At 38.7% G+C, this 26,001-nt stretch overlaps 1 protein-coding gene and 1 long non-coding RNA gene across 3 annotated transcripts in view; one reads left to right on the forward strand and one right to left on the reverse strand.

Moving 5' to 3' along the window:
* The window catches only part of LOC141371219 (uncharacterized), a 34,247-nt gene extending 21,163 nt beyond the window's left edge, over positions 1 to 13,084 (reverse strand). For both annotated transcript variants that reach the window (XM_073885247.1, XM_073885246.1), the window contains exons 1-2: positions 9,738 to 13,084; positions 3,330 to 3,859 (exon numbers count right to left, since the gene is read on the reverse strand). In XM_073885247.1, coding sequence (XP_073741348.1) covers positions 3,330 to 3,357 — 28 coding nt within the window. In that variant the 5' untranslated portion in view covers positions 3,358 to 3,859; positions 9,738 to 13,084. The remainder of the gene's footprint in view (positions 1 to 3,329; positions 3,860 to 9,737) is intronic.
* Positions 3,440 to 17,806, forward strand: LOC141371226 (uncharacterized). Its single transcript, XR_012376011.1, has 3 exons — positions 3,440 to 3,542; positions 12,360 to 12,524; positions 17,615 to 17,806. It is a non-coding gene; the product is annotated as an uncharacterized lncRNA (long non-coding RNA).
* Positions 17,807 to 26,001: the final 8,195 nt, after the last annotated feature.

Here is a 26,001-nt window from a genome sequence, read left to right on the forward strand (position 1 = left end):
TAAAGATTAAAAATCATTATTAAAAAGGACAAAACAGGGGCACCTGGGTGGCTTAGTTGGTTAAGCGTCTGCCTTCAGCTCAGGTCATGATCCCAGGGTCCTGGGATCGAGCCCTGCATTGGGCTCCCTGCTCAGCGGGGAGTCTGTTTCTCCCTCTGCCTCTCCCCCTGCTCATGTTGGCATGCTCTCTCCTCTCTCTCTGAAATAAATAAAATCTTTTTAAAAAAGGACAAAACTAAAAAAGACAATTCATAAAAAAGGAAGCCAATGTTCAACCTCATTTATATTAAGAGAAACCTAAATTGAAACTAAATTGAGAAGCCTTCCAATTCCAATGATGATTAAGATCCTCCTGGACTTGGGGCGCCTGGGTGGCTCAGGTCATGACCCCAGGGTCCTGGGATCAAGCCCCGCATCGTGCTCCCTGCTCTGCGGGAAGCCTGCTTCTTCCTCTCCCACTCCCCCTGCTTGTGTTCCCTCTCTCGCTCTGTCAAATAAATAAAATAAAATCTTAAAAAAAAAAAAAAAAGGTCCTCCTGGACTAACTTCCCTCCAGAAAGTACTATCAATGTAGACAGTAAAAAACGCAGCCAACTGAAGTTACTGGGGAATGAGCTGAAGCACCTTTACTGCCAAAAATCCGTAACTTGAATCCGATCAGGAAGAAACATTGAAGACATGCAAACTGAAGAACAATCTGCAAAATAACTGACCTGTACTCTTCAAAAATGTCAAGATAATGATCAAAAAAGGCCCAGGAATTGTTTCAGATTAAAGAAGACTAAAGAGATGTAATAACTGAATGAAATGTTTGATCCTAGATATGATTCTGGAATGGAGCCCAGATCAGCAGAAAGAAGCTATAAAGGACAGTACTGGGACAACTAGTGAAATTTTTCTATGAATTCTGAATTAAATAATTATTATATCTATGTTACATTTCCTGATTTTAATAAATGAACTATAGTGATAGTCCTTGTACTTAGAAAAAGACACTGATTTTTATGGATAAAGAAACATGGTATCTGAAAATTACTACCAAATGGTTCAGAAAAAAAAAGCACATATGTAGAAGGAAAGAGCAAACAAAAAACTAAATGTTAATAATTCGTAAATCTATAAGGGCATAGGAGAGTTCATTCTATTATTTTGGGGGGCAACTTTTCTGTAAGTGTAATGTATCAAAATAAAATTTTAAAAAAATCAATGTTATGAGCAGAACATTTACACTTGGTTAAGAGATGAAAGGGACATAACCAAATATAACACATGAACATTAAATATAGAAAATATGATAACCAAAATAAATTTAAATACATTTTGTATCTTGATAGTTAGTTGTAACAGTGCTATTGTTGCTTTGAAATCTTTATAAGTATATTTTAGGGTAAAACAGATGAATTATATTATACCTTCTTCTATTAATAGGTGAAAAAGGAAAGGGAACCTTATAAAAGGATTAACTGGAAAGCACTTGAACACTGATCAATATGGCATCACCAGAAGTGGGACACCAGACTTTAAAAGCCTCAGGACGTGATGAATAGGAAGTACACAGCACCAACTATGAATTATTTTTGCCCGAAAATGTGGTTTATGCAAAATATGATCCGAATTTGATCAAGCCCCCAGATCTAACTAGTTGTTTACAGAAATATGGGGCATTGGGGAACAAATTATATGACACCACAAGCTAGCAATTAGCCAAAAGCAGAATGTAGAATAATCTATAAACAACCTAGTTTTTTACAAAACAGTGATACCAATTAAAATACAACAAAAGCAAAAAATAGAAGGGAAACTGTTATAAAGAAATTTAAGAGGCTTGGCAACTGAATGCACTGTTGTAGACCTTATCTGGACCATGATCTGGACAAATCAATTGTAAAAACCTATCTTTGAAAGAATTTGAGAAACCTCAATATGTACTGCATATATGCTATTATGGAATTACCGTTAGTTTTTAAAGTTGGGATAACATCATGGTGATTATCTAAAAATGATATTCTTTTTGGTTATATATGCATACATATGGATAAAATTATGTGAATTCTTGAAATGCTACAGAAAAAAGGAGGAAGGATAGATATAAGGATATTTGCAAATGTTTTAAATTATAGCTGGGTGTTGAGCACATTGGGGTTCATATTATTTTCTTCTGTGCTTGAAAATTTTCGTAATAAAGTTAAAACAAAAATCTTCAAATTTCCTCCAGAGGGTATTGTTCTCTCTCATCAAAAATCAGGCCAGAAAGGGCTGATTTGTCATTGGCTGAAAAGGCGAGGTGTAGTGTGGTTGGAGAATGGAGTTAGCTCATCCCTGCAGCGCCATCATTTCTGCGGATAGCGATGCCTAACGACCAGTCACTGAATGGCTGGTTCCTCCTTAAGATGTTTGTTGCTGGAGGTTGCAACATCTTGAAAAGTAGGAAACTTGAGAGAAGAAAGAAAATGACAACTTATTTTAGGCAAGCTTTTTAGACGTGCAAGATTCTTTTTCCTTCCCTGTATGGCTCTGTTGTTAAAAGTAAAACGGAGAAAACAATCATAGGATATCAAGCCTTTTTCAGAGCCAACAAAACAATTTAGGAGCATCTCCCAGAACCAACTTCAAGACAGAGAATGGGATTGGTTTTCCCCACCGCGCTCTGCAAGTAGAACGGGGCATCTTTTATGCTGGTCTTCTCCCTTCTTAGGGCACTTCCAGGTGTAAATCCTCATTATATGGGCAGCTTCAAAATAGGCACGTTCTCTGCTTAGTAAAGTGAAGGAATTACAGCAGCTGGAACCACGTGATTCTCAACGGGCTCTGTCCCTGTCACACGGGGGGTAAAGTACTCAGGTGCGAAGGATCCCAGCCGCCAAAAGCAGAAGATAGCAGGTGAGCCCATCTTGCCGCCACAGAAGCGGACACACACACACATGCCGCGCGGTAACGGGTAACATATTCCTAATACCCTCCTCCCGGAACCAAAGTCACGGTGCCGAGTCTGCCAGTGGGAAAGGGGTGCCAAGTGCACGCCACTATCACCGGCGCGGAGGAACAAAACTAATAGCGCCACGCCCCTGCTCGGAACCGAAGTGACGGTGCCGATATTGCCGACGAGAAGGGCACAGGCATCCCGCAACCGCAAGGCCGACTTCCGTAAGGAATTAACCTGGAGCGCTACGACTTAGGAGAAACGTAGTCCAGAGCCGGGGTCGCCCCGCTTCCTGTCAGCACCGAGCCGCAGCCGGCATACCGGTATTCCCAGCACCACATAGGAACTTTTTTTCTGGGTGCTCCAAACCAAATGCAGCGTGCGGGTCCCAACGAGGCGGTCCACTCACCTGGCCGCTGCAGACTGGATCCTTGCATCAAGACGTAACGGAATGAGCGCACGAAATGGCGCAGGGACGCGCTGGCCTCCGGGAAATGTAGTAAAAAAAATGTGATCCCAGTTCGATCTAACAGAAGGCAGAGGCCGTAGCCACATTGTGCTGCCCGGAATCGGGCGCGCCTTGAGTCTCCTTTGCTCCAGCGGGGGATCTCGCGCTACTAAGGTGTGAGCCGCCCTCTTTCCTTTACTCAAGTGACCCTAGAAAATCCCAAGGAGGTTACCAGAAGCTGGGTCTTGTAGTGATGCCTTCAGAGAAATGTAGTCCCGGGCTGAGAAAGCTGCAGAAGGCCAGGAGGTAGGGTCCGGATTTCTCAGACAGGAGCTCTGGCTCAGACGCAGTAGTTGTGACTACCAGGTTTCTGCTCAAGAGGCAACGGGGGTTTGACGCTTACTTCGCGGTCGCGTGTTTGCATCCAAGTGCCCTCTGCAAGGGAAGCGAGGACTGCGGGCAGTGTGCCGTGTGTCCGATTGTGTCTGAAACTGTGAGAGGGATATTAGTGGATAAGCGTGTGATCCATTCGGGTGATGTCTGGAATTGATCAGACAGTCTGCCACTAAGTATTTCATAACTTATAACAAAGAAACCTTTTCTTTGCATGGTTATGAATTTTGAATAGATTCCTACATAATTAGACTTGTTAAATGAATGATACGTTGAGAGCTCACCTGTAGCAGTGAATGTGGGAAACGAAGTGTATGCAGCACTGTGTAATAGTGGTATCTCTAAGCTTCTGTTTCCTCACCTGTAAAATGAGTTTCACATTTGTGTAACGTTTTGGAGCACTGCTGTCCAATAGACTTTTCTGCAAAACTCGGTTCCGTGTTCTGTATCTGCACTGTCCAGAACAGTAGCCACTAGCCACTTATGGCTGTTGAGACTCTTAAATATGGTTAGTTTGACTGAAGAATGAATTAGTGATTTTGTTTAATTTTAATACATTTAAATTTAAGCAGTTATATGTGGCAACCTAAATTGAACACAGCAGCCTGCAGCATCAATTTCCTTTCAAGATTTAGAGGGGGAGAAACTTAATTTCATCTAGCAAATAATTTGAAAAAATGAGTTTTATAGTTAAATGAAGAGGGATGGGGGTGCCTGGGTGGCTCAATTGGTTAAGTGTCTGACTTCAGCTCCGGTCATGATCTCAGGGTCCTGGGATCGAGCCGCATTTGGGGCTCCCTGCCTAGCGGGGAGTCTGCTTCTCCCACTCCCTCTGCCCTGCTTGTGCTTTCTCTCTCTCTCTCTCTCAAATAAATAAATACATAAAATCTTTATTTAAAAAAGAGAGATAAAAAATGCAAATTCAGTCTTAATCTTTTTTTTAGTGGAATAATTTAGAGGAAGTCCATAAATATTACATATACATCTCCATGATTTTTGCATGCACAGGCAATCACCACACACAGATCAAGATGGAGAACATTTATTTCCAAGATGCCAGAATGTTCCCTTGTAAACATTGACTCTGCTCAGAAGTGACCATTATTTGGACTCTAACACCATGGATTACTTTTGTATGTTCTTGAACTTCATTTGAATGCAGTCAGTGTAATATGTGTCTGGCATGTTTTTGTCAGCATTAAGACTCTGAGATGAGTACATATTATTGAATGTAGCAAAAATTTCTTTAGCCAGCTAGTAAATATTTTAGGTTTTGTGCACCAGATGTTCTCTGTCACACCTACTCAACCCTGCTATTCTAGCATGAAAACAACCATAGACAATATGTAAACGAGTGTGGCTGTATTCCAATAAAACTTTATTTATGGACACTGAAATTTGAATTTCATATAATTTTTACATATTGCAAAATACTCTTATTTTTATTTTTTTCAACCATTTAAAAATGTAAAACTTTTCTGAGGTCATTGGCCATACCAAAACAGGTGATGGGCCATATTTTGTCTGCTGGCTGCAGTACTCTAAATCGTGCTACAATCTATTCATTCTATATTAATAGATATTTGTGTGGGTTTCCAGTTTTTTGTTATAAATAAATCTATGATCAATCTTATATATTTTGGTAGACATAGTGTTCATTTCTATTAGGAATCCAAAGTGGAATAGGTGGCTCATAAAGTAGGTTTATATTTATCTGTGGAGATACTACAAATCATTTTCCAAAGTTGTGTCAATTTACACGTGTATCAGTAATGTAAAGAGTTCCAGTTGCTCCATATCCTTTTAAGTACTTGGTATTATCAGCCTTTTTAATTTACAATACTTGTAGGTGGGTAGTGGTATCTCAGAGTGATTTTAATCCGTTCCTTGATGAATGCTCACTTCAGCATCCTTTAATGTGCCAGTAACTTGGATAACATCTCTGTTGAACTGCCTGCTTAACTTTTGACTATTTTATTAATATCAGTTTGTGGGTTTTTTTTTCTATTTATCCATAGGTATTTGTACATACTAGGATATGAAGTCTTTGTAGGATATATGTACTGTAGGTATCTTTTCCAGGCTATGGCTTGCCTTTTTACTCTGTCTTTTGAAAAACAGATGCTTTTAATTTAAATGAAGTTCAACTTATTAATATTTTACTTATCGTTGGGGGCGCCTGGGTGGCTCAGTTGGTTAAGCGACTGCCTTCGGCTCAGGTCATGATCCTCGAGTCCCGGGATCGAGTTCCGCATCGGGCTCCCTGCTCGGCGGGGAGTCAGCTTCTCCCTCTGACCCTCTTCCCTCTCGTGCTATCTCTCGTTCTCTCTCAAATAAATAAATAAAATCTTTAAAAAAATTTAATATTTTACTTATCGTTGATGTCTCATTCTATTTAAAAACTTTGCCTACCAGAAGGACATGAAGATATTCTATTTTTCTTCTGCTTATTCTTTCCTGTTTTGTCAAAGATTAATTGACCATAGAGTTATGGTTTTATTTCTGGGTTTTCTATTCTGTTCTATTGATCAATGTGTCTATTTTTGTGCCAGTACCATACTATTTTGAATACTACAGCTTTGTAATATAACTTGAAATCTGTAATTGTGATACCTCCATTGTTTTGTTGTTGTTGTTGTTGTTCAAGATTGCTTTAGACATTCAGGGCCTTCTTTTTTTTTTAAGATTTTATTTATTTATTTGAGAGAGACACAGAGAGAGCACAAGTAGGGGGAACGGCAGAGGGAGAGGGAGAAGCAGACTCCCACTGAGCAGGGAGCCCACTGTGGGGCTTGATCCAAGGACCCAGAGATCATGACCTGAGCTGAAGGCAGACACTTAACTGACTTAGCCACCCTGGTGCCCCCAGGGCCTTCTTTAAACTTTTTATATGATGGTTTACATTGATTGATTTTCCAATATTGAACCAGCATTGCACCCCTGGTTATGTTGTATAATTCTTCTTCTGTATCAGAATTCTATTTGGTAATATTCTATACATTACGATAGATAGATAGATAGATAGATAGATAGATAGATAGATAGATAGATAGATAGAGGATGGCTGAGTTCTATTTGGTAATATTTTGTTAAATATTTTTGCAACTGTATTTATGAAGGATAGTAGTTTGCAGTTTTTCTTTCTTTTTTTTTCCCCCTCTGTCTTTGTCTGGTTTTGGAATCAGGATAATACTACCTCCATAAAATGAATTAGGAAGTGTTCCCTCTTCTGTTTTCTGGAAGAGATTATATAAAATTGGTGCTGATTCTTTTCAAATGTTAGTAAATTTCCAGTGAAACCATCTGGCCTGTAGATTTTTTGTGTGAGTTTTTAAATTACAAATTTAATTTCCTTATTAGTTATAGGGCTATTCAAATGATGTATTTCATATTGTATAAGCTGGCAGTTTATGCTTTTTCAAGAAATGGTCTATTTTACTTAAGTTGTAAAATTAAAATGTGTAAAATTGTTCATATTATTCCTTATTATCCTTCTGAGGTCTACAGAATCTATAGTGATATATCATTCCTGATGTTTATATTTTGTGCCTTTTCTCCTAAATATTTGTGAATTTTATTCATCTTTTCACCAAACCAGTTTTTTGTTTAACTGATTTTTTTCTATTGTTTTTTTCTTTGATTTCCACTTGTCTTTACTATTTCCCTTTTTCTACTTGATTTGGGGTTATTTTCCTCTTCTTTTCTAGGTTTCTGAGTGGGAGCTTAGACTATTAATTTGAGACATTTCCTCTTTTCTCATGTATGCATTTAATGCTTTAAATTTCTCTCTCAGCAGTACCTTAGCTATGTCAAACAAATTGTTGATATGCCATATTTTAGTTTTCACTCAGATTAATGCATTTTTCTCTGAAACTTCCTATGGAAGTTGGCCTATGGATTATTTAGAAGTATGTTGTTCACTTTCCTGTTATCTGTTATTGATTTCTAGTTTGACTAGAGCAACTTATATATGATTTTAGTGCTTTTCAATTTGTTGAGGTTTGTTTTATGGCCCACGATATGTTCTTTTTTTTTTTTTTAAGATTTTATTTATTTATTTGACAGAGAGAGACACAGTCAGAGAGGGAACACAAGCAGGGGGAGTGGGAGAGGGAGAAGCAGGCTTCCTGCCAAGCAGGGAGCCCGATGTGGGGCTCGATCCCAGGACCCTGGGATCATGACCTGAGCCAAAGGCAGACGTTTAACGACTGAGCCACCCAGGCACCCCCACGATATGTTCTATATTTGTACATGTTCCACAGCCCTTAAAAAGAATGTTTGTTCTGCTGTTCTTGGGTAGTGTTCTCTAAGTGTCAATTACATCCTTTTGCTTGATGGTGTTGAGTTTTTCAGTATCTGTACTGCTATTTTTCTAGTTGTTCTGTCAATTGTTGAGAGAGGGGTGTTGGAGTCTCTAGCTATAATTATGGATTTGCCTATTTCTCCTTTCAGTTCAGTTAGTTTTTGCTTCACGCTGAGATCATGACCTGAGCCAAAACCATGAGTCAGATGCTTAACCGACTGAGCCATGCAGGCATCTCTAAAACACACTAACTTTTAAAGGCCCACAGAAATGTTCAAAATAGCACCATTTATAGATGCTATTTTCCAGGAAAAAACTTGGAAAGAAATCAGATATCCATCAAAAGTAGTATATGCAAACAAAATTTGACATATATACACAATATAATACCATCCAGCAGTGAGAAAATGAACATACATCCCCAGAACATAAGGTTGAGTTTTTAAAAAGTGACAAAATACATAGAATGTAATTTCACTAAATTTCAAAACACATGCAAATCTAAACAATATGTTATTTATGAAATGTACATATATGCTGAATAAAGAAAATCAGGGGAATGACTAAATTCAGGTGGTAGTTAGTTTTGTGGGAGAGGGAGAGGAATGTGATTGGGGAGGAGCATATAGGAGGCTTCAGAGGAACTGATAATTATCTTTTTCTTTTAAAGATTTATTTGAGAGAGAAAGGGAGAGTGAGTGTGCACGTACACATGCACATGGGTGGGAAGAGAGGTTGAGGGAGCGAATTCTCAAGCAGACTCCCTGCTGAGCCCAGAGCCTGACATGGGGCTCAGTTTCACAACCCATGAGGTCATGAGCAGAGCTGAAACTCAGAGTCCGATGCTAAACCAACTGAGCCACCCAGGCACCCCGATAATATTCTTTTTCTTAAACTGAATGGTAAGTCTACAGGAGTTTGTTATTTTTATTCATTCAACTGTACTTATGTTCATATATATACTTGAGCATAGAATTTTAAGTTAATAAATGGGCTCAAAATGAAATAAAGTGAAAATATGAAATAGAACTGTATTTTTAGTTCAGGTCAAGGAATTCACAGAACACAACCCAAATAATTACAAAAAGCAAGAAAATAGGACAATACATGGAACCAAGAAAGCTTTAAAGAAATAAATATATAAATAAATAATTGAATTTTTGAATGTAATATACATCCTATGCATAATATAAACATATAAAATAGTATTCATATAATTATGAATTTAATATAATGAACGTAGTATGTATACTATATATAATTATGTCAAGATGTATATAATTATATACATATCAGAGAAAATACTGCATCCATGAAGAATAAGATACTATGTAGAAGAAAAAGATTAAGGGGTGCCTGGGTGGCTCAGTTGGTTAAGTGTCCAACTCTTGGTTTTGGCTCAGGTCAAGATCTCAGGGTTGTGGACTGAACCCCGAGTCAAGCTCCACACTTTGCTGTGAGTCTGCTGGACATTCATGTGCTCTTTCTCTCAAATAAATAAATATATCTTTAAAAAAAAATAAGAAAAAGATTAAAACCAAGAAAGAGTTCTAGGAAATTAAAAATATGATGAGTAATTAAAAACTAAATAGAATTGGAAGATAAAGTTAACAAAATTTCTGGAGTTGAATAAAAAGATACAGAAGATAGGAGGAAAACATATAGAAGCTTACACTATGGGAGTTCCATCTAATAATATAAATTCCAGTGAGGGGCGCCTGGCTGGCTCAGTCAGTGGAGCGTGTGACTCTTGATCTTGCAGTTGTGGGTTTGAGCCCCACGTTGGGTGTAGAGATTGCTTAAAAATAAAATCTTAAAAAAATAAAAAGAAAAGAAAAATAAATAAATTTCAGTGAGAGGGGAAGGAAAGAAAAAAAATTGCCCAGAAGTATGTGAGTGTCTAGATTAAAAATACTCACCTGATATGCAGCATAAAAAAATTTTAAAGATCCACACCAAGGAATGAAATTATGAAGTTTTAGTACATTGATGATATAGTTGACCCTAAACATTCCAGGAAGATTAGGAACACAGATAACACACAAACAGAAAACAGATGAGGAGAGTCTTTATAAAAGCAATGTTAGCTACTATAACAGTATGAAGTTAGGTCTTCAAATTCTGAGGTAGAGAATTCTCACCCCAGGCAATAAGTTAGATTACAATAAAAGCATTTTCAAACAGTAAAAAAACAAAACAAAAACCCAAACCATTTACCTCAAAGGCATGCATTTTAAGGAAGCTGTTGGAGAAAGGCAGTCAGCAAAAATGAGAAATATGCCAAATTAACAGGACTCAGGAAACAGGAATTCAATTCAGGCAAAGCAAGAAGGGAAGCTGTACAGAAACTCTGAAATCCTGACTGGAGTTACAAAAATCATGGCTGTGGAAGGGAGTGGGGGCGGGGCGGTATCAAATAAGTTTGAGCATTTGGAAAAATCACTGCTGAGAGTCTGACACTTTTGGGGGGTAATGACATTTAGAAAAGGGTAGTAATAGGAACACACACAAGGTACATCTGCACAAAAACAAGGTAGTTAAATCCAGGATAAAGGAACCTTTGTGTAAAAATGTATTTGGCTCTAAAGCACAAAAATATTTACATAATCAGTATATAAATACCAAATACTGCTTTAACCGGTAATTATGATATAGCCATATTTGAAGGTGGGTCAGGGAAAGGGCAGGTGGGAGTTCTTGCTTTAGATGAAGTCTGAAGTTTTGATTATTAAACAGATGTCTTAATTACTTACCACTAAAATGGGACTGATCTTTTAACAAAAAAGAGTTAAAAGGACTTTTTTTTTTTTAATCTGAGTGACTGCAGAAGTTATTGGGCTCATCCAAGACTTCATATCCAAGAGCAGGAAGAAATCGTGAAATACACGTAAAGGAGAAAAATATATAATTTACACATATATAGACACAAATATATATAATACATATACAAATAAATATATGTACAGCTTTTACTCCTCTGCATGTTATGAAGTCCTCACTTCAACAGTTTGTTATGGGTCCAGGTATACATTCTTATGATGCTATCCCCTGTAAGTAATGATAATTTTGCTTCCTTCTTTCCAATATGTATGCCTGAAATTATTTTACTTATCTAATTGCCTGAGTCACAATCCTGATGGCACACTTACCCAGCGTGCGGTTATCAAAATGCCACACATCCAGTGCGACCCACAAACACAGCAGCATTGGTGAGCCACAGGCGTGGAAAACAATAACCAGAGGCGTTGGCCTCTCAGAACCATCCCAGAAATAATGCACGGTGAAGCACAGCCGCATTCACGGATACACACAATCTCGGGCACTCCACTAACCAAGCACAGGCTCCTACATTCCGGCATCAAAGTGGGGCATAATCGTACATTTTCTGCGGAGTTACCAAAGTTATCCATCTAAATACGCGCGGGAATAGCCGCACGCACAGAAACAAGCCCGCTCCGGAATCCTAGCCCCAGACGGGCTTTACCGCCGGGTTCCGAACCCAACAGCCTCCTCCGCCTGTGGAACAGGCACAGCGAGCAGCCTCACTCCCCTGCGGACTACTGACTGTGTGTAGATTTCTCCGCAAACCGCGGTACAGCGCTGGGGCGGCGGGGCGCGGAGCCCATAACCAGTGGAACGTAAGGCGGAGTTCTCGACTTTTCAGGGCCTTGGCGAGGTTTCCCATAGGGTACTGGGCCCTAATTAGTCCCGACAGTCGCTCCCGGGTCTGATTCCCGCTCGCCTTGGCGTTCCACCGCCCCCTCCGCGCTCAGAACAGGCGTGGGACTCAGTCTGACCCGCGCGCCTGAGCACTTGGCCCGAGACGCGCACTTCCCGGAGCCCCGGGCCGAGCCGTTCCCGGAGAGCCGTGAGCGGGGCGCGACAGGAGGGATTCTGCGGACCCGACTGCTCCGGGGGCGGTTAGTGCCTGACCCAGAGCTGGATGGAGCAGCTAGAACTTGATTCGGGGTAGGGCTTGTGCGCGCGGCCTAACTCCTGGATGCGATGCCGAGGTCCCGCGCACTTCAGTACACGCCTCAGCGTCCTGGGCCTGGCTGCGGAGAAAAGGCCAGAGCAGAAGGTCGGAGGTGGAGCCCCAGAATGAAGATCTCCGGCGTAGAGTCGGGACTTGGACTGGACCAGGGCCGCTAGGGCTGGAAGGATCCACAGAATAGTTCTGGACAGAGTGAGGCGATAGTTGGCCTCAGGGGGTGGCCACCTACGGTGTCAGAACTACAGCGTACCCAGAGCTGCGAATCCAGATTTTCTAATCGTCTTCTGCCTTCTCTTTGCAGATGCATGAAGAAGCGAGGGGCGGGGATGGTCGTAGAGGTTGGGTTGTGACCAGACTTCAAAAAGAGCCAGATGTCTTACGCGTCCCTTTATGTCAGGCCTGCCGTTGTGCACAGAAGGCACGAGACGGGGAGAATGGCTGCTGTACATTTAAAACCAGACTCAAGGTGCGTTTGTGTTTCTTCTTTGTTCCTTGAAACGCGTTTCATTTTTCAGTTTACAGAAACATCTGGTGTCCTCCTGAAACTTCTGCCCCGGTGAGTATCCCTTGATTTATCTCTAAGTCTTCCTTACGAAGAGAAAGTCAGAGGTCCTGGGGGTAAAGCCCACTTCCCGGTGCACCCACTTACCCATCTGGTTAATCATTTACATTTTGCAAATCATTCAATTCTTCCTGTTGGCTCTCTTTTACCAAGCATTCTTATGGTATAGAAATACATCTCTGGAGGATAATTAGACCATTATTTTAGGCGGTGATTTGTTAAAGAAGAGAAGGTACCTACCTGGAATCACACACCAGGTAGTCTTATATAGGTTTGAGTTAGAAAGCAAGATATTTCAGTCAATGACAAGGACTTTGCTTTGGGAGGCTTTTAAGAGTAGGAATGTAGGGGCGCTTGGGTGGCTCAGATGGTTGGGCGTCTGCCTTCGGCTCCGGTCATGATCTCAGGGTCCTGGGATCGAGTCCCACATCGGGCTCCTTGCTTAGCAAGGAGCCTGTTTCTCCCTCTGCCTGCCACTCCCCCTGCTTGTACTCTTCATCTCTCTCTGGCAAATAAATAAAATTAAAAAAAAAAAAGTAGGAATGTAATTGATGGTTCAAGCTGAGAAATTTGTTTCAACTAGGGCAGAGATCCTACTGCCACCCGACCCACAAATCCATAAGGGGATTTTTGTGGCACTAGCCAGGTCTAATTTCTGGTTTGTCAGCATGACTTTGTTTCAGGCCACATTATTGTGTGGTGTATGAGCAGTGTGGTATAATACTTAAGAATATGGATCCAATTCCTGGGTTAAAATCCTGGCTCTAACACTTGCTAAGTTGTGAACTGCTTAGGTAGTTCATTTAACCTCTCCTTGCCTTAGTTTTTTTTTTAAGACTTTTGTGGGGTTTTTTTTTCTTAAGAACAGTTTTAGGTTTACAACAAAATTGAGAGGAAGGCACAGAGATTTCCCATTTACCCCGACACATACATAGTTTACCCCATTATCAACATCCCCCACCAGAGTGGTAACACTTTTTTTTTTTTTTTACCAAGGATGACCTACATTAACATATCACAATCACCCAAAGTCCATAGTTTACTTTAGTGTTGTACCTTAGTGTTGTACATTCTTTGGGTTTGGAAAAATGTATAATGATATATATCCATCACTATAATGTCATAAGAGTATTCTCATTACCCTAAAAATTGTCTGTGCTCTGCCTGTTCATCTCCTCTCACCCCACACAACCACTGATTTTTTTTTTTTTTACTATCTCCATAGATTTGCCTTTTCCACTATGTCATATAGTCACAATCAGAACATATGTACCCTTTTTCAGATTGGCTTCTTTCACTTAGTAACATGAACTTAAGTTTCTTTCATGTCTTTGAGTAGCTCATTCCTTTTTAGTGCTGAGTAATAGTCTGTTGTCAGGAGGTACCACAGTTTATCCATTCACCTATTGAAGGTCATCTTGGTTGCTTCTGAGTTTTGGCAATTAAGAATAAAGTTGCTATAAATATCCGTGTGCAGGTTTTTATGTGGGCATAAGTTTTCAGCTACTTTGGGTAAGTACCAAGGAGCTTCCATTACTGGATTGTATGGTAAAAGTATATTTAGTTTTGTAAGAAACCACAAAACTATCTTCCAAGGTGTCTGTGCCATTATTTCTTAACTGTAAAATAGGATTACCTACCTCATCAAATTATTAGGAGGGTTAGATAAGTTAATAGTGTAAATTCCTTAGAACAGCCCCTGGCACATACTAAAAGCTCAGAAAATTTTACCTGTTACTATGATGTGGTAATTCTGAGTCAGTCCCCCTCAGATTTCTGTAGATTAGGAACAATGACAATGTAAACTTTAATTTGTTGGCACCTGTAGGTGAGAAAATGAAGCAAATGCTAACGTCATGTAGAATACCATTTAACTCCGTGCCATTTTCCTTCATTTATGGACTTCTAGGAAAGAACTGGTTCAGTGATTTTTTTTTCCTTCACCTTCACTGAGATATGTTTGACATATAACATTGTGTAAATTTATGGTGTACAATGTGAAGATTTGGTATATGTAAATATTGTGAAATGATGACCACATAAGGGTAGTTAACACATCATTACCTCACAGTTAGTGCTTTATGTGTGTGCATGTGTGAGAGAACATTTAAGATTTACTTTCTTAACAACTTTCAGGTATACAATACAGTATGGTTAACTATAGTTACCAAGCTGGATATAAGATATCCAGAGCTTATTCATCTTCTAACTGTAAGTTTTTTTTTTTTTTTTTAAGATTTTATTTATTTGACAGAGACACAGTGAGAGAGGGAACACAAGCAGGGGGAGTGGGAGAGGGAGAAGCAGGCTTCCCGTGGAGCAGGGACCCTGATGCAGGGCTCGATCCCAGGACCCTGGGATCATGACCTAAGCTGAAGGCAGACGCTTAACGACTGAGCCACCCAGGCGCCCCCTAACTGGAAGTTTGTACCCTTTAACAACACTTTCCCATTTTCCCAATGCCCTAGACCCTGGCAAACACTAATCTACTCTTTGTTTCAATGAATTCAGTTTTTTAAGACTCCACAAATAAGTGAGATGATACAGTATTTGTCTTTCTCTAACTTATTTCACTTAGAATAATGCCCTCAAAGATCATTCATGTTGTCTTAAATGGCAAGATTTCCTTCCTTTTTATGGCTAACATTCCACTATAAGAGTATGTGCATCTCTATCTATATATACAGAAAATGTGTTATATATACATATGATAAACATATACATATGTTATATACTTGTATAGGTAACATTTTCTTTATCCACTTATTGGTAGACAAACAAGTTGGTTACCTTCTCTTGGCTATTGTGAATAATGCTACAACAAACATGGGTGTGCAGATATATCTCTGAGAGAATGATTTCATTTCCTTTGGATATATACCCAATTAATTAAGATTATCCAGTCTGAAGAGCTCAGAAAAAGAATGAAGAAAAATGAACAGAGACTGAGAAATGTGGGACACCAGCAAAAGTACTAGTAAGTACATAATGGGAGTCCCAGAAAGAAAGGAGAAAGGTGCAGGAAGAATATCTGAAGAAACAGTGGCCCAAAATTTCTCAAATCTGATAGAAGACATGAATTTACACATCCAAGAAGCTCAACAGACTTCAGGATGGATAAATTCAAAGAGATGCACACTATAATTTAACACAAAGAGAGAACACTGACAGCAACAAGAAAGAAACCTCTCATGTACAAAAGATCCTTAATAATATTAACAACAAATTTCTCTTCAGAAATCATGGAGGCCACAGACAGTGTAATAACATATTTTAAGTCCACAATTAAAGGGAAAAAAACCTTATCAGGCTACAACGTTATATATGGGGAAATTATCCTTCAAAAATGGAGACATTAAGGCATTTACAGAAAAAAAAAAACAGGGAACTTGTTACAGGTAGACCTGCTGTACAAGAAATGCTAAAGGGAGTCCTTCATGCTGAAATGAAAGGACTCTAGATAGTAATTTGAATCCATATGAAGAAGGAAAGAACATTGGAAACGGTAAATACATATGTAAATTTAAAAGCCAGTATTATTGTATTTTGGCTTAGAACTACTCTTTTTTTTCATATATGGTAAGGCCAAATGCATAAGACAGTAATTATAAATCTTTGTTGATGGGCACAATGTATAAAGATGTTAACGTGACAATAACGACAAAATGGGAATGCATCTGTAAGAAACAGTTTTGTGCACTATTGAAACTAAGTCAGTACTCAAACTTCATTGTTATAAGATGTAATATTAATCCCCAGGGAAACTAATAAAGAGAAAAACTAAAAATAGAAAAACAAATGAGAAGGGAATCAAAATGCTACCCTAGAAACAATCACAAAGGAAGGCAATAATGGAGGAACAAAAAGTTATGACATAAAAGAAATTATATATAGAAGACAAAAAATTTAAGATTATAGAAAAGAGAAATGGCAAAAATAAGTTCTTTATTATCAGTAATTACATTAAATGTAAGTTGATTAAAATCACCAATTAAAAGGTGGAGATTGGCACAATGACCCATGAACCAAACATGTTGTCTTTAAGATACTCATTTTAGATCTAAAGACACAGTGAGGGATACCTGGGTGGCTCAGTTGGTTAAGCGTCTGCCTTTGGCTCAGGTCATGATCCCAGAGTCCCGGGATCCAGGATCGAGCCCCACATCAGGCTCCCTGCTCAGCAGGGAGTCTGCTTCTGTGACCCTCCCCTCTCTCTCTCTCTCTCTCTCAAATAAATAAAAATCTTAAAAAAAAAATAGACAGTGAAAAGATAAAGATATTTAAGAATAAGAATATATGTCAGAGTTGGGCAAATTATGGCCCTGAAACCAAATTCAGCTGTCTTTTTCTTTTATAGCATGCAAGATGAAGGTGGTTTTTGTGGGTTATTTTAATGTTTTAACTAAGACCGTATTTTTTTAAATTTATGTTCACAGCAAAATTAAGGAAGGTATAGAATTTCCCTTATATTCTCTGTCCCCACACATGAATAGATTCCCATAATCAATATCCCCCATCAGAATGGTACATTTGTTTACGATTGATGAACCTACATTGCTATGTCATAATCACCTAAAGTATATTTTATAGTTTATATTACAATTCACTCTTGATGCTGTGTATTCTATGGATTTGGACAAATGTATAACTAAGCCCCAGAGAATTTAAGTAGTTTACCTATAGTCTTCTAGTCAATACATGGCAGAGGCAGGATTTGAACTTACACAGCTTGGCTCTAGACTTAGCTTTCAATTACTACTGCTGCCTGTCAATAGAGGAAGCTGTATGAGTTTCTCTGAGTCAGTATGATATCTTTCTACTGTTTATCAAGTTTCTTTATTTGCTACGATCCTGAGGCTACCCTAAATTAAGTATTCTGTAATCCTATCAATTTTCTTTAATCCCATTTCTCTGAAGTCTTTATCAATATCATGTTGTTCATAGTTTATGTAGTGTAAGCCCTGATAATTGGTTTTTCTTTTTTGTAATTCAAGGGCCTGACTTAAGCTTTGATTGCCAAGACATCCACTTCAAAGACCTATCTTGGATATGACTAGATAAACAGCCAGCCACCCCTCTCCCCAAGGCTCCTTTGTCTTACAGATCTTGGTTGATTTCATTAACTGACCATTAGGGCCACTTGTTTTTACTCTTCCTGTGCTTTAAATTCTCATTCTTATGTTTTAAATTCACCAATAAAGAGTGAACCTGTGAGGTGATACCTCATTGTAGTTTTGATTTTTATTTCCCTAATGAGTGATGAGCATCTTTTCATGTGTCTGTTAGCCATCTGTATGTCTTCTTTGGAAAAATGTCTGTTTTTGTCTTCTGCCCATTTTTTAACTGGATTCTTTGGTTTTTGGCATTATCAACAGTAGCCAAATTATGGAAAGAGCCCAAACTAATGAATATGCATTTGAAAACTATGAAGTGAAGGAAAGAAATATGATGCTATTAATGAGAATAAAGAACACGGACCTACTTACAGCCAGAAGGGCAAGTATTTCTTTGTAAGAAATGTTTAACCTAAGATGAAAGGAAGAGAAGTCAGCCTTTTTCTGAACCCAAGACAGGATTCTTAGATGTTATAGCCTCTAAAAAGCTGTATGAAATGGAAAAGACTATAGGCATAATTTAGCATCTGAACAGAAGCAAGTATCTTAAGACACTAATGAGGACAGTTCCTTCAAAAAAGGTCTTTAGGTAAGCAAAAGCCGTATTATGTTCTATGGAACCATGTTTGGATTTTATTCTAAGAGTAAACTTATTAAAATTGTTAAAGGGGGATTCCTAAACTTTGATTTATATCAGAATCATCTAGTGAGGTTTTTAAAAGTTTAGATGCCCAATAACTCCTGTAGATTTGATTCACTTGGTCTGGGGTGGTACCGAAATAGCAGGATTGGTAAGAAGTTCCCCAGATGATTCTGAGCCACACCTAAATTTCTGATCACCACAATCTTACGTAATCTCTTATAGTCCTCCAAGCTCATATTGTTCTGATTTCAAGCTACCTAGCTATATTGTAAAGTTCATTAAGTCATTTACTTCTGCTAAGAATTGTTTTCAATTTGTTTTCTATTTTTAAGATAGAAATTGTACATTTTGGGCGCCTGGGTGGCTCAGTTGGTTAAGCGACTGCCTTCGGCTCAGGTCATGATCCTGGAGTCCCGGGATTGAGTCCCACATCGGGCTCCCTGCTCAGCGGGGAGTCTGCTTCTCCCTCTGACCCTCTTCCCTCTCGTGCTCTCTATCTCTCATTCTCTCTCTCTCAAATAATTAAAACCTTAAAAAAAAAAAGAAATTGTACATTTTGCTGGCTACTGGAAAATAATCTTTATTTGCTTTTTTGTTTTCTTTCAGGCTTATTCTTCAGGTATAAGACCAAAAAGTTACCTCCATAAAGGAACACTTATGAAATCAGTTTATTCTAATGGGAGATAAGAGAAAAAAGTAAAACTCTTGGTCTTAAAGGTCTATTTGAGAAATGAATAGCAGAGCAAAAGTGAGTTTGAGGGTCAACAGCAAACTGAAGGAAGATATTTTGTCAAATGAAAATTATCTATAGAAAAAATATCAACATGTAGAAAACATCCATTTACTACTCTGAATTAAAGAATTCACAATAGCAGTAAATCGTATGAATATAAGGAATGTGGGGAACTTTTAGTTGTGGCTCAAATTTTGCTCAACATGAAAAGATTCATTCCAGTGAGAAATGTTATGATTATAAAGAATGTGGACACACCTTTAACAGTGTCTATCATCCTACCCTTGGGCTGCCTGAGTGGCTCAGTCAGTTAAACATCTGACTCTTGATTTTGGCTGAGGTCATGATCTCAGGGTTGTGAGATCCAGCCCCATGTTAGGCTCCACATTGGGCATGGAGCCTGCTTAAGAGTCTCTCTCTCCCTCTGCCCCTCCCTCACCTCTAAAAAATAAATTAATAAGTACATTAATTAATTTAGGGAATTTATACTTCTGAGCAAAAATAGTAAGAACAGAAAGGACAAGACAAAATCAGCAAGGATTTGGAAAAATTGAACACCATTAACAGGATGTAATCAATTTTTATGAACACTCCACCAAGAACAGAATATACACATTCTTTTCATGTGCTTGTGGACCATATGCCAAGATATACCAATTAACAAACCTTAAAAGAATCGGAATAAAACAGAATGTGCTCTGTGACTGCAATGGAATCAAACTAGAAATCAACAGCGGAAAAAACAGGGATATCTCAAAGTATTTGGGCACTATACCTGTTTCTAAGTAATCAATGGGTTTTAAAAGGAAGTCTCAAGGGAAATTAAAAAAACATTGAACTGATGAAAATATAACATATCAAAATTTGTGGAATTCAGCTAAAGCAGTGCTGACAGGGAAATATATAACACTAAATGCTGGCATTAAAAAAGAGAAGTTTCAATAATCTAAGAACCCGTCTTAAGAAACTAGAAAAATAAGAGCAAAATAAAACCAGAGCAAGCAGAAGGAATCAAATGATATAGATAGGAGCAAAAACCAATGAAACTGGACAAAAACAATGGAAATCAATGAAACAAAAAGCTGATTTTTTGAAAATATCAATAAAATGAACTAATTTTTAGCAAGACTGACAAAGGAGACACAAATTACTAATAAACGAATGAAACAAGGGATAACACCTAGGCATCCTGCAGACTCAAAGGCATAAATGTAAGAAAAACAACTCTACACAAATGAATCTGATTAAGTGGACCAATTTAATGAAAAAACAAACTACCACTACTCTTTATGAAATAGGTAATTTGAAGAGCGCTATTAAGAACTGAATTCCTGGTTTAAAATCTTCCAAAAATGAAATCTCCAGGCTCAGATGGTTTCACTGAAGAATTCTACAAACTCTTTTAGATTTCCATGTGATCAGCAGTTGAACTACCAGACATTTCAAGAATTAACTCCAATTATACACAGTCTCTTCTAGAAACAGTAGTGTCACTTACGAACCAGACTATTAATGTTAACAAAAGCCAGTGTTCATTCTATGAGACCAGCATTAACTTGATACCAAAACTGGACAATCAAAAAAAGAAAACTACAGATCAGTAAGCCTCATGAATATGGTTGTAAAACTCCCTAGCAAAATACTAACAGGTAGAATTAATTGCAGCATATAAAGAATTATATTCACGCCAAGTAGGTTTATTCTATGCATGCAAAACTGTTGAAAATCAGTCAATGTGATCTACCATATTAACCAAATAAAAAAGAAAATTACTTGATTGTATCCCTTGATGTTGAAAACATATTTGGCAAACTTTATAACTCATTCATAAGAAAAAAAACAACTCTGAGAAATAGGAATAAATGGGGAACTTCCTCAACTTGGTAAAGAATATTTACAAGTCTACAGTTAATATCGTACTTAATGATGAATGAGTGAATACTTTACTCCAAGACTGGGAATAAGGCAAGAATATCCACTCTCACCACTGCTACTTAGCATAATATTGGAAATTCTAGTCAGGACAATAAGGTAGAATAGGGATTAAAATACATACTGCTCAGAAAGGAGTACCTAAAACTGTTCCCTTTTGCAGATAACATGATGGTTTATACAGAAAAATCCCAAGTAACATATGAACACCTAGAAACAATTGGTTTTACCAGGGTCACAAGATACTGGATCAACACACAAAAATCTATTGTATTTTGATTTACTAGCAATGAACATATGGAAACAAATTAAAAATACAATACCATTTACAATTACTTCAAGAATTAAATACTTAGGTGCAAATCAAAACAAGTATGGCACTTGTGTGCAGGAAAATACATGACACTAATGAAAGAAATCAAAGATCTAAATAAAGGGAGAGATACTCCTTGTTCATAGATTGGAAGTTCAACATAGTACAAATGTCAGTTCTTCCCAAACTAATATACAGATTTAAACACAATTCCTATCAAAATATCAGCAAGACTTTTTATAAAACATTCTAAAATTTATTTGGAGAGGAATGCCTCTACCCAATTTTAAGGCTAACTACAGAGGTAATAATGAACTATATGATAGTGGCAAGGACTGGATATATAAGTCAATGGAACAGAACAGGATAAAGAAATAGCCCCACACAAGTATGGCTGACAGGTTTTTGACAAAAATGCAAAAGCAATACAATGGAAGATGGATAGTCTTTTCAACAAATGGTGGAGTAATTGGATATATATATATATAGGCAAAATAATCTCTACCTGAATCACATCATGTCCAAAACTTAACTTATAAGAATAGATTTAAATGTAAACTGTAAAAGTATAAAATTTTTAGAAGATAAACAGAAGATATTTTTGACCTAATTCTTGGTAGTAGCATGACATTACACATGACACCAAAAACATGATGATAAAAGAAAAAATGAATATATTGGATATCATCAATATTTAAAATGTTTGCTCTGTTAAGACACTGTTAAATGAATGAAAAGCTACAGACTGGGAGAGAATATTTGCGCACCAACCAGAAATCCAACAAATCCAGATAATTCAACAAATGACTCATATCTAGAATACATAAATCACCCTAAACTCAATAGTAAAAAAAAAAAAAAAAAAAAAAATTTAGCAAATGGGTAAAAGGCAGGAAGAGAGATTTCAGCAGAGGATTTGTGGATGACAATAAGTACATGAAATAATACTCAGTATCACTAGCCCCCATTATTAAAAAAGCAAAATTAAGACCATGGTGAGAAACTACTACATGCCTATTAGAAAAGCTAAACTTGGGGCACCTGGGTGGCTCAATTGGTTAAGCATCTGCCTTCAGCTCAGGTCATGATCTCAGGGTCCTGGGATTGAGCCCCAGAGCGGGCTCCTTGCTCAGCAGGGAGTCTGCTTCTCCTTTCCCATCTGCCACTCCCCACCACTCATGTGCTTTCTCTCCCTGTCTCAAATAAATAAAATCTTTAAAAAATAAAAATAAAGGACATTAAAACAGCAGCAATAATTATAATAGCATGGTATTCTATGCCATTTTCCTGTCTCTGTACATACGAGATCTACATATAAGTATATATTTATAAATATATATTATACATAACACACATACATATATAGGTATTTCAGAAGCAGGCAACTGGAAACAATGAGGGAAGAAATTGTTCAATAATAGAATATAAAAAATTGAAGTTTTCAAGCCTCCATTAGTTACTCCCCTTGACAAGGCAGGATGATATAAAATTACATACCAAACAGAAATCAGCAAATTAATAATATATGATATAAAGTCAATGTTTGAATACTATGATGTAAAGCTCCATGATAAGGGAATAAGAAAAGGAAGAATACAAGGCTAAGCAATCACACCTTCATAACAAAATGAGGAATACTCACGACATTACATTCCTCGTTTCTATAACTGGTCACATGATCATGGTTCTTTACCTGGTGGAGTGACAAACTTTAATGCTTCAAGGGTCTGGGTCATCAGTAGTCCTGACTGGAAAGGGTTGTTTGCCACTGATCTTAATCACAGGGCCGTAGTAATACTAATAGACACCCTAAGGGATCTTCTGTATTCCACACATACTCTCCCTTACCTCCACTGTGGAGGAGTAGCCCAATTTCTCCTTAATAGTCAGGATTAATGGCCCCAGCCAACACTGTAACTCTATTCTTTGCCTGTTGAATCAGGGGTATGAGGAAGCCAAAGTGGCTGGGTGGCAGTCTTAACTTCCAGTTCACTGGAATTATTGTGCCTCCTGTTGGAAACCATCCCCCTTCTGGAACTAAGATCTCCAGGCCAGCAGGGCATCAAGTCATGGGAACAGGAAGCAAACATTTTGCTAGTGGGTCAACGGGGGTAATAGTGAGTGGTATTATTCCCATTTCCACCTGTAAAGGGAAACCTACAGTTTTTCCCTACTATGTGTTTCTTCCCTTTTTGTCTCCTTTACTACTCATACAGAACACTCACTTTGACACTTCTGATCACCAAATGTGTGGGCCTTTTCCCCAAGTAATTCTCCACACCACCTGGATGTATTACAATTTAATGCAATTCTAACACTATCTGCTGCCTGGAGACAGTATCATACCACAGGCTAAAGGTTCAGTCCCATAATACTGTTCCCCCCTTTAGATGCCAACTGCAAGTAGTAGGTGTCCAAGTTACCCACAACTTCTGTCCGATTTGGCTACAAATTGAAGGTTCCTATGACCTTCTCCGTTTCAATTAATTTGCTAGAGTAGCTCATGGAACTCAGGGAAACACATTTACCAGTTTATTAAAGGATATGATAAAGGATACAGATGAAAAGCCAGATGAAGAGATACATAGTGTACAGTCTTAGAGTACCCCAAGCACAAGAACTTCCGTTCCCGTGGAGTTGAGGTGCATCACACTTTTGGTGGGGATATGTTTGCAACCTAGAAGCCCTCTGAACCCTATAGTTTGGGGATTTTTATGGAGGCTTCATCATTTAGGCACAATGGATCATTAACCCCATTTCCAGCCCTCCCCACTTCACAAGAGAAGGGAAAGGGACAGGGCTGAAAATTCCAAGCATCTAATCATGGTTTGGTCTTTTCAGGGGCCAGTCCTCAACTGGAAGCCATCCAGTAGCCCACCCAGAGTTGCCTCATTAGAACAAACGATACTTCTGTCACCCAGGAAATCACAAACGTTTCAAGAGCCCTGTGTCAGCAACCAGGTCAAAGACCAAATATTAGAACAAGAGATGCTCCTAGTGTTATTACTTGTGAAATTACAAGTTTTAGAAGCTCTGTGCCAGGAACCAGAAGCAAAGACCAATATATGTATTTTCTATTATCTCACACCACTCCTTGACCCCCATATCCCTGAATCTTGGGTATTGGAGAAACAACCATATATCAGATGCTGATTCAGAGCATATACAGACTTCCAGAGAACCCTGCCTCAGCCTGCAAAGTTTTGACACCCAGCTGGTGCTATCACTGAGTCTTCAAAGTGTCATTCCATCGTTTTACCAGGCCAACTGCTTCAGGATGATGGGAAACATAATATGACCAGTGAATTGCATCAGCATGGACCCACTGTTGCACTTACTTTGTTGTGAAGTGAGTTCCCTGATCAGAGGTAATGCTGTGAGGAATACCATGACAGTGGATAAGGCATTCTGTAAGTCCATGGATGGTAGTTTTATCAGCTTTGCATGTACGGAAAGTAAATCCACATCCAGAGTTTCTATTCTAGTAAGATTAAGACGCTGCCTCTTCCATGATGGTCCAATGTAACCAACATGCTTCCAGGTAGCTGGCTCAACACTTCAGGGAATGGTGCTATACTGGGGAGTTCAGTTTGTTTCTGTTGCTGGCAGACTGAGCACTCAGCAATGGCCATAGCCAGGTCAGCCTTGGTGAGTGGAAGTCCATGTTGCTGATCACAGGCATAATCTCCATCCCTGGCAAAATGACCATTTTGTTCACAAGCCCATTGGACAATGACCGGGGTGGCTGGGGAAAAAAGTCATTAGCCACAGAACAGGCCATTTCATCTACTTATTAAAATCCTTTGCTGAGGTCTCCCATTTATATGGGACATGGGTATCTTCAATTTTTTTTGCCCTGATTCAGAGAGGTCTATCCACCTATCTCTTCCCCAGATTTCACTGCCCAAATTTCCCATCATCTTCCTTCCACTATAATGCCATACACTGTATCCATTTCCACACTTGTTCCCCGGATTTGTCTGTGTAAGTTAGAAAACTCAAGTAGTTCTTTTGGACTGTAGCACCCCTTCCTCATGGGTCACACTCTGCACTGCACTTTTAGGAGCCTGCTAGGACTTGAGTCCAGTGATAGGTCTGCGAACAAAAGGGGGTGGTTGTGGGGGCTTCTGTTGCCTTGCATGGCCACTGCCTCAACGGAGGTCATTACAGTTTCTTTAGGCAATGCATAGTAAATTCCATAAGATGGGAATATAAAGGCTGATGCCACTGTGCGTGGGGATGCCACTGCCACGAGGAGTGGAAAGGCCACTTCTGCTGATGAGGCTGCTTCCACTGATAAGGAAGACTCAGAATTTAGGAGCTCAATGTCCCAGCTACATCAGAGCCTTCCCACTTGTCCCCATGCCATCTTACAGGATCCCATTCTTTCCCAATCAATGCCCTCACTCTTTTTTTTTTTTAAGATTTTATTTATTTGACAGAGACACAGCAAGAGAGGGAACACAAGCAGGGGGAGTGGGAGAGGGAGAAGCAGGCTTCCCGCAGAACAGGGAGCCTGATGTGGGGCTTGATCCCTGGACCCTGGGATCATGACCTGAGCTGAAGGCAGACACTAAATGACTGAGCCACCCAGGCACCCCATCAATGCCCTCACTTTAATAGCATTTTAACACCAATTAACTATT

The sequence above is a fragment of the Callorhinus ursinus genome, unplaced genomic scaffold (assembly GCF_003265705.2).
Source record: "Callorhinus ursinus isolate GAN/ISIS: 27379988/994484 unplaced genomic scaffold, GSC_fseal_2.0 scaffold61, whole genome shotgun sequence".
NCBI classification, from domain to species: domain Eukaryota; kingdom Metazoa; phylum Chordata; class Mammalia; order Carnivora; family Otariidae; genus Callorhinus; species Callorhinus ursinus.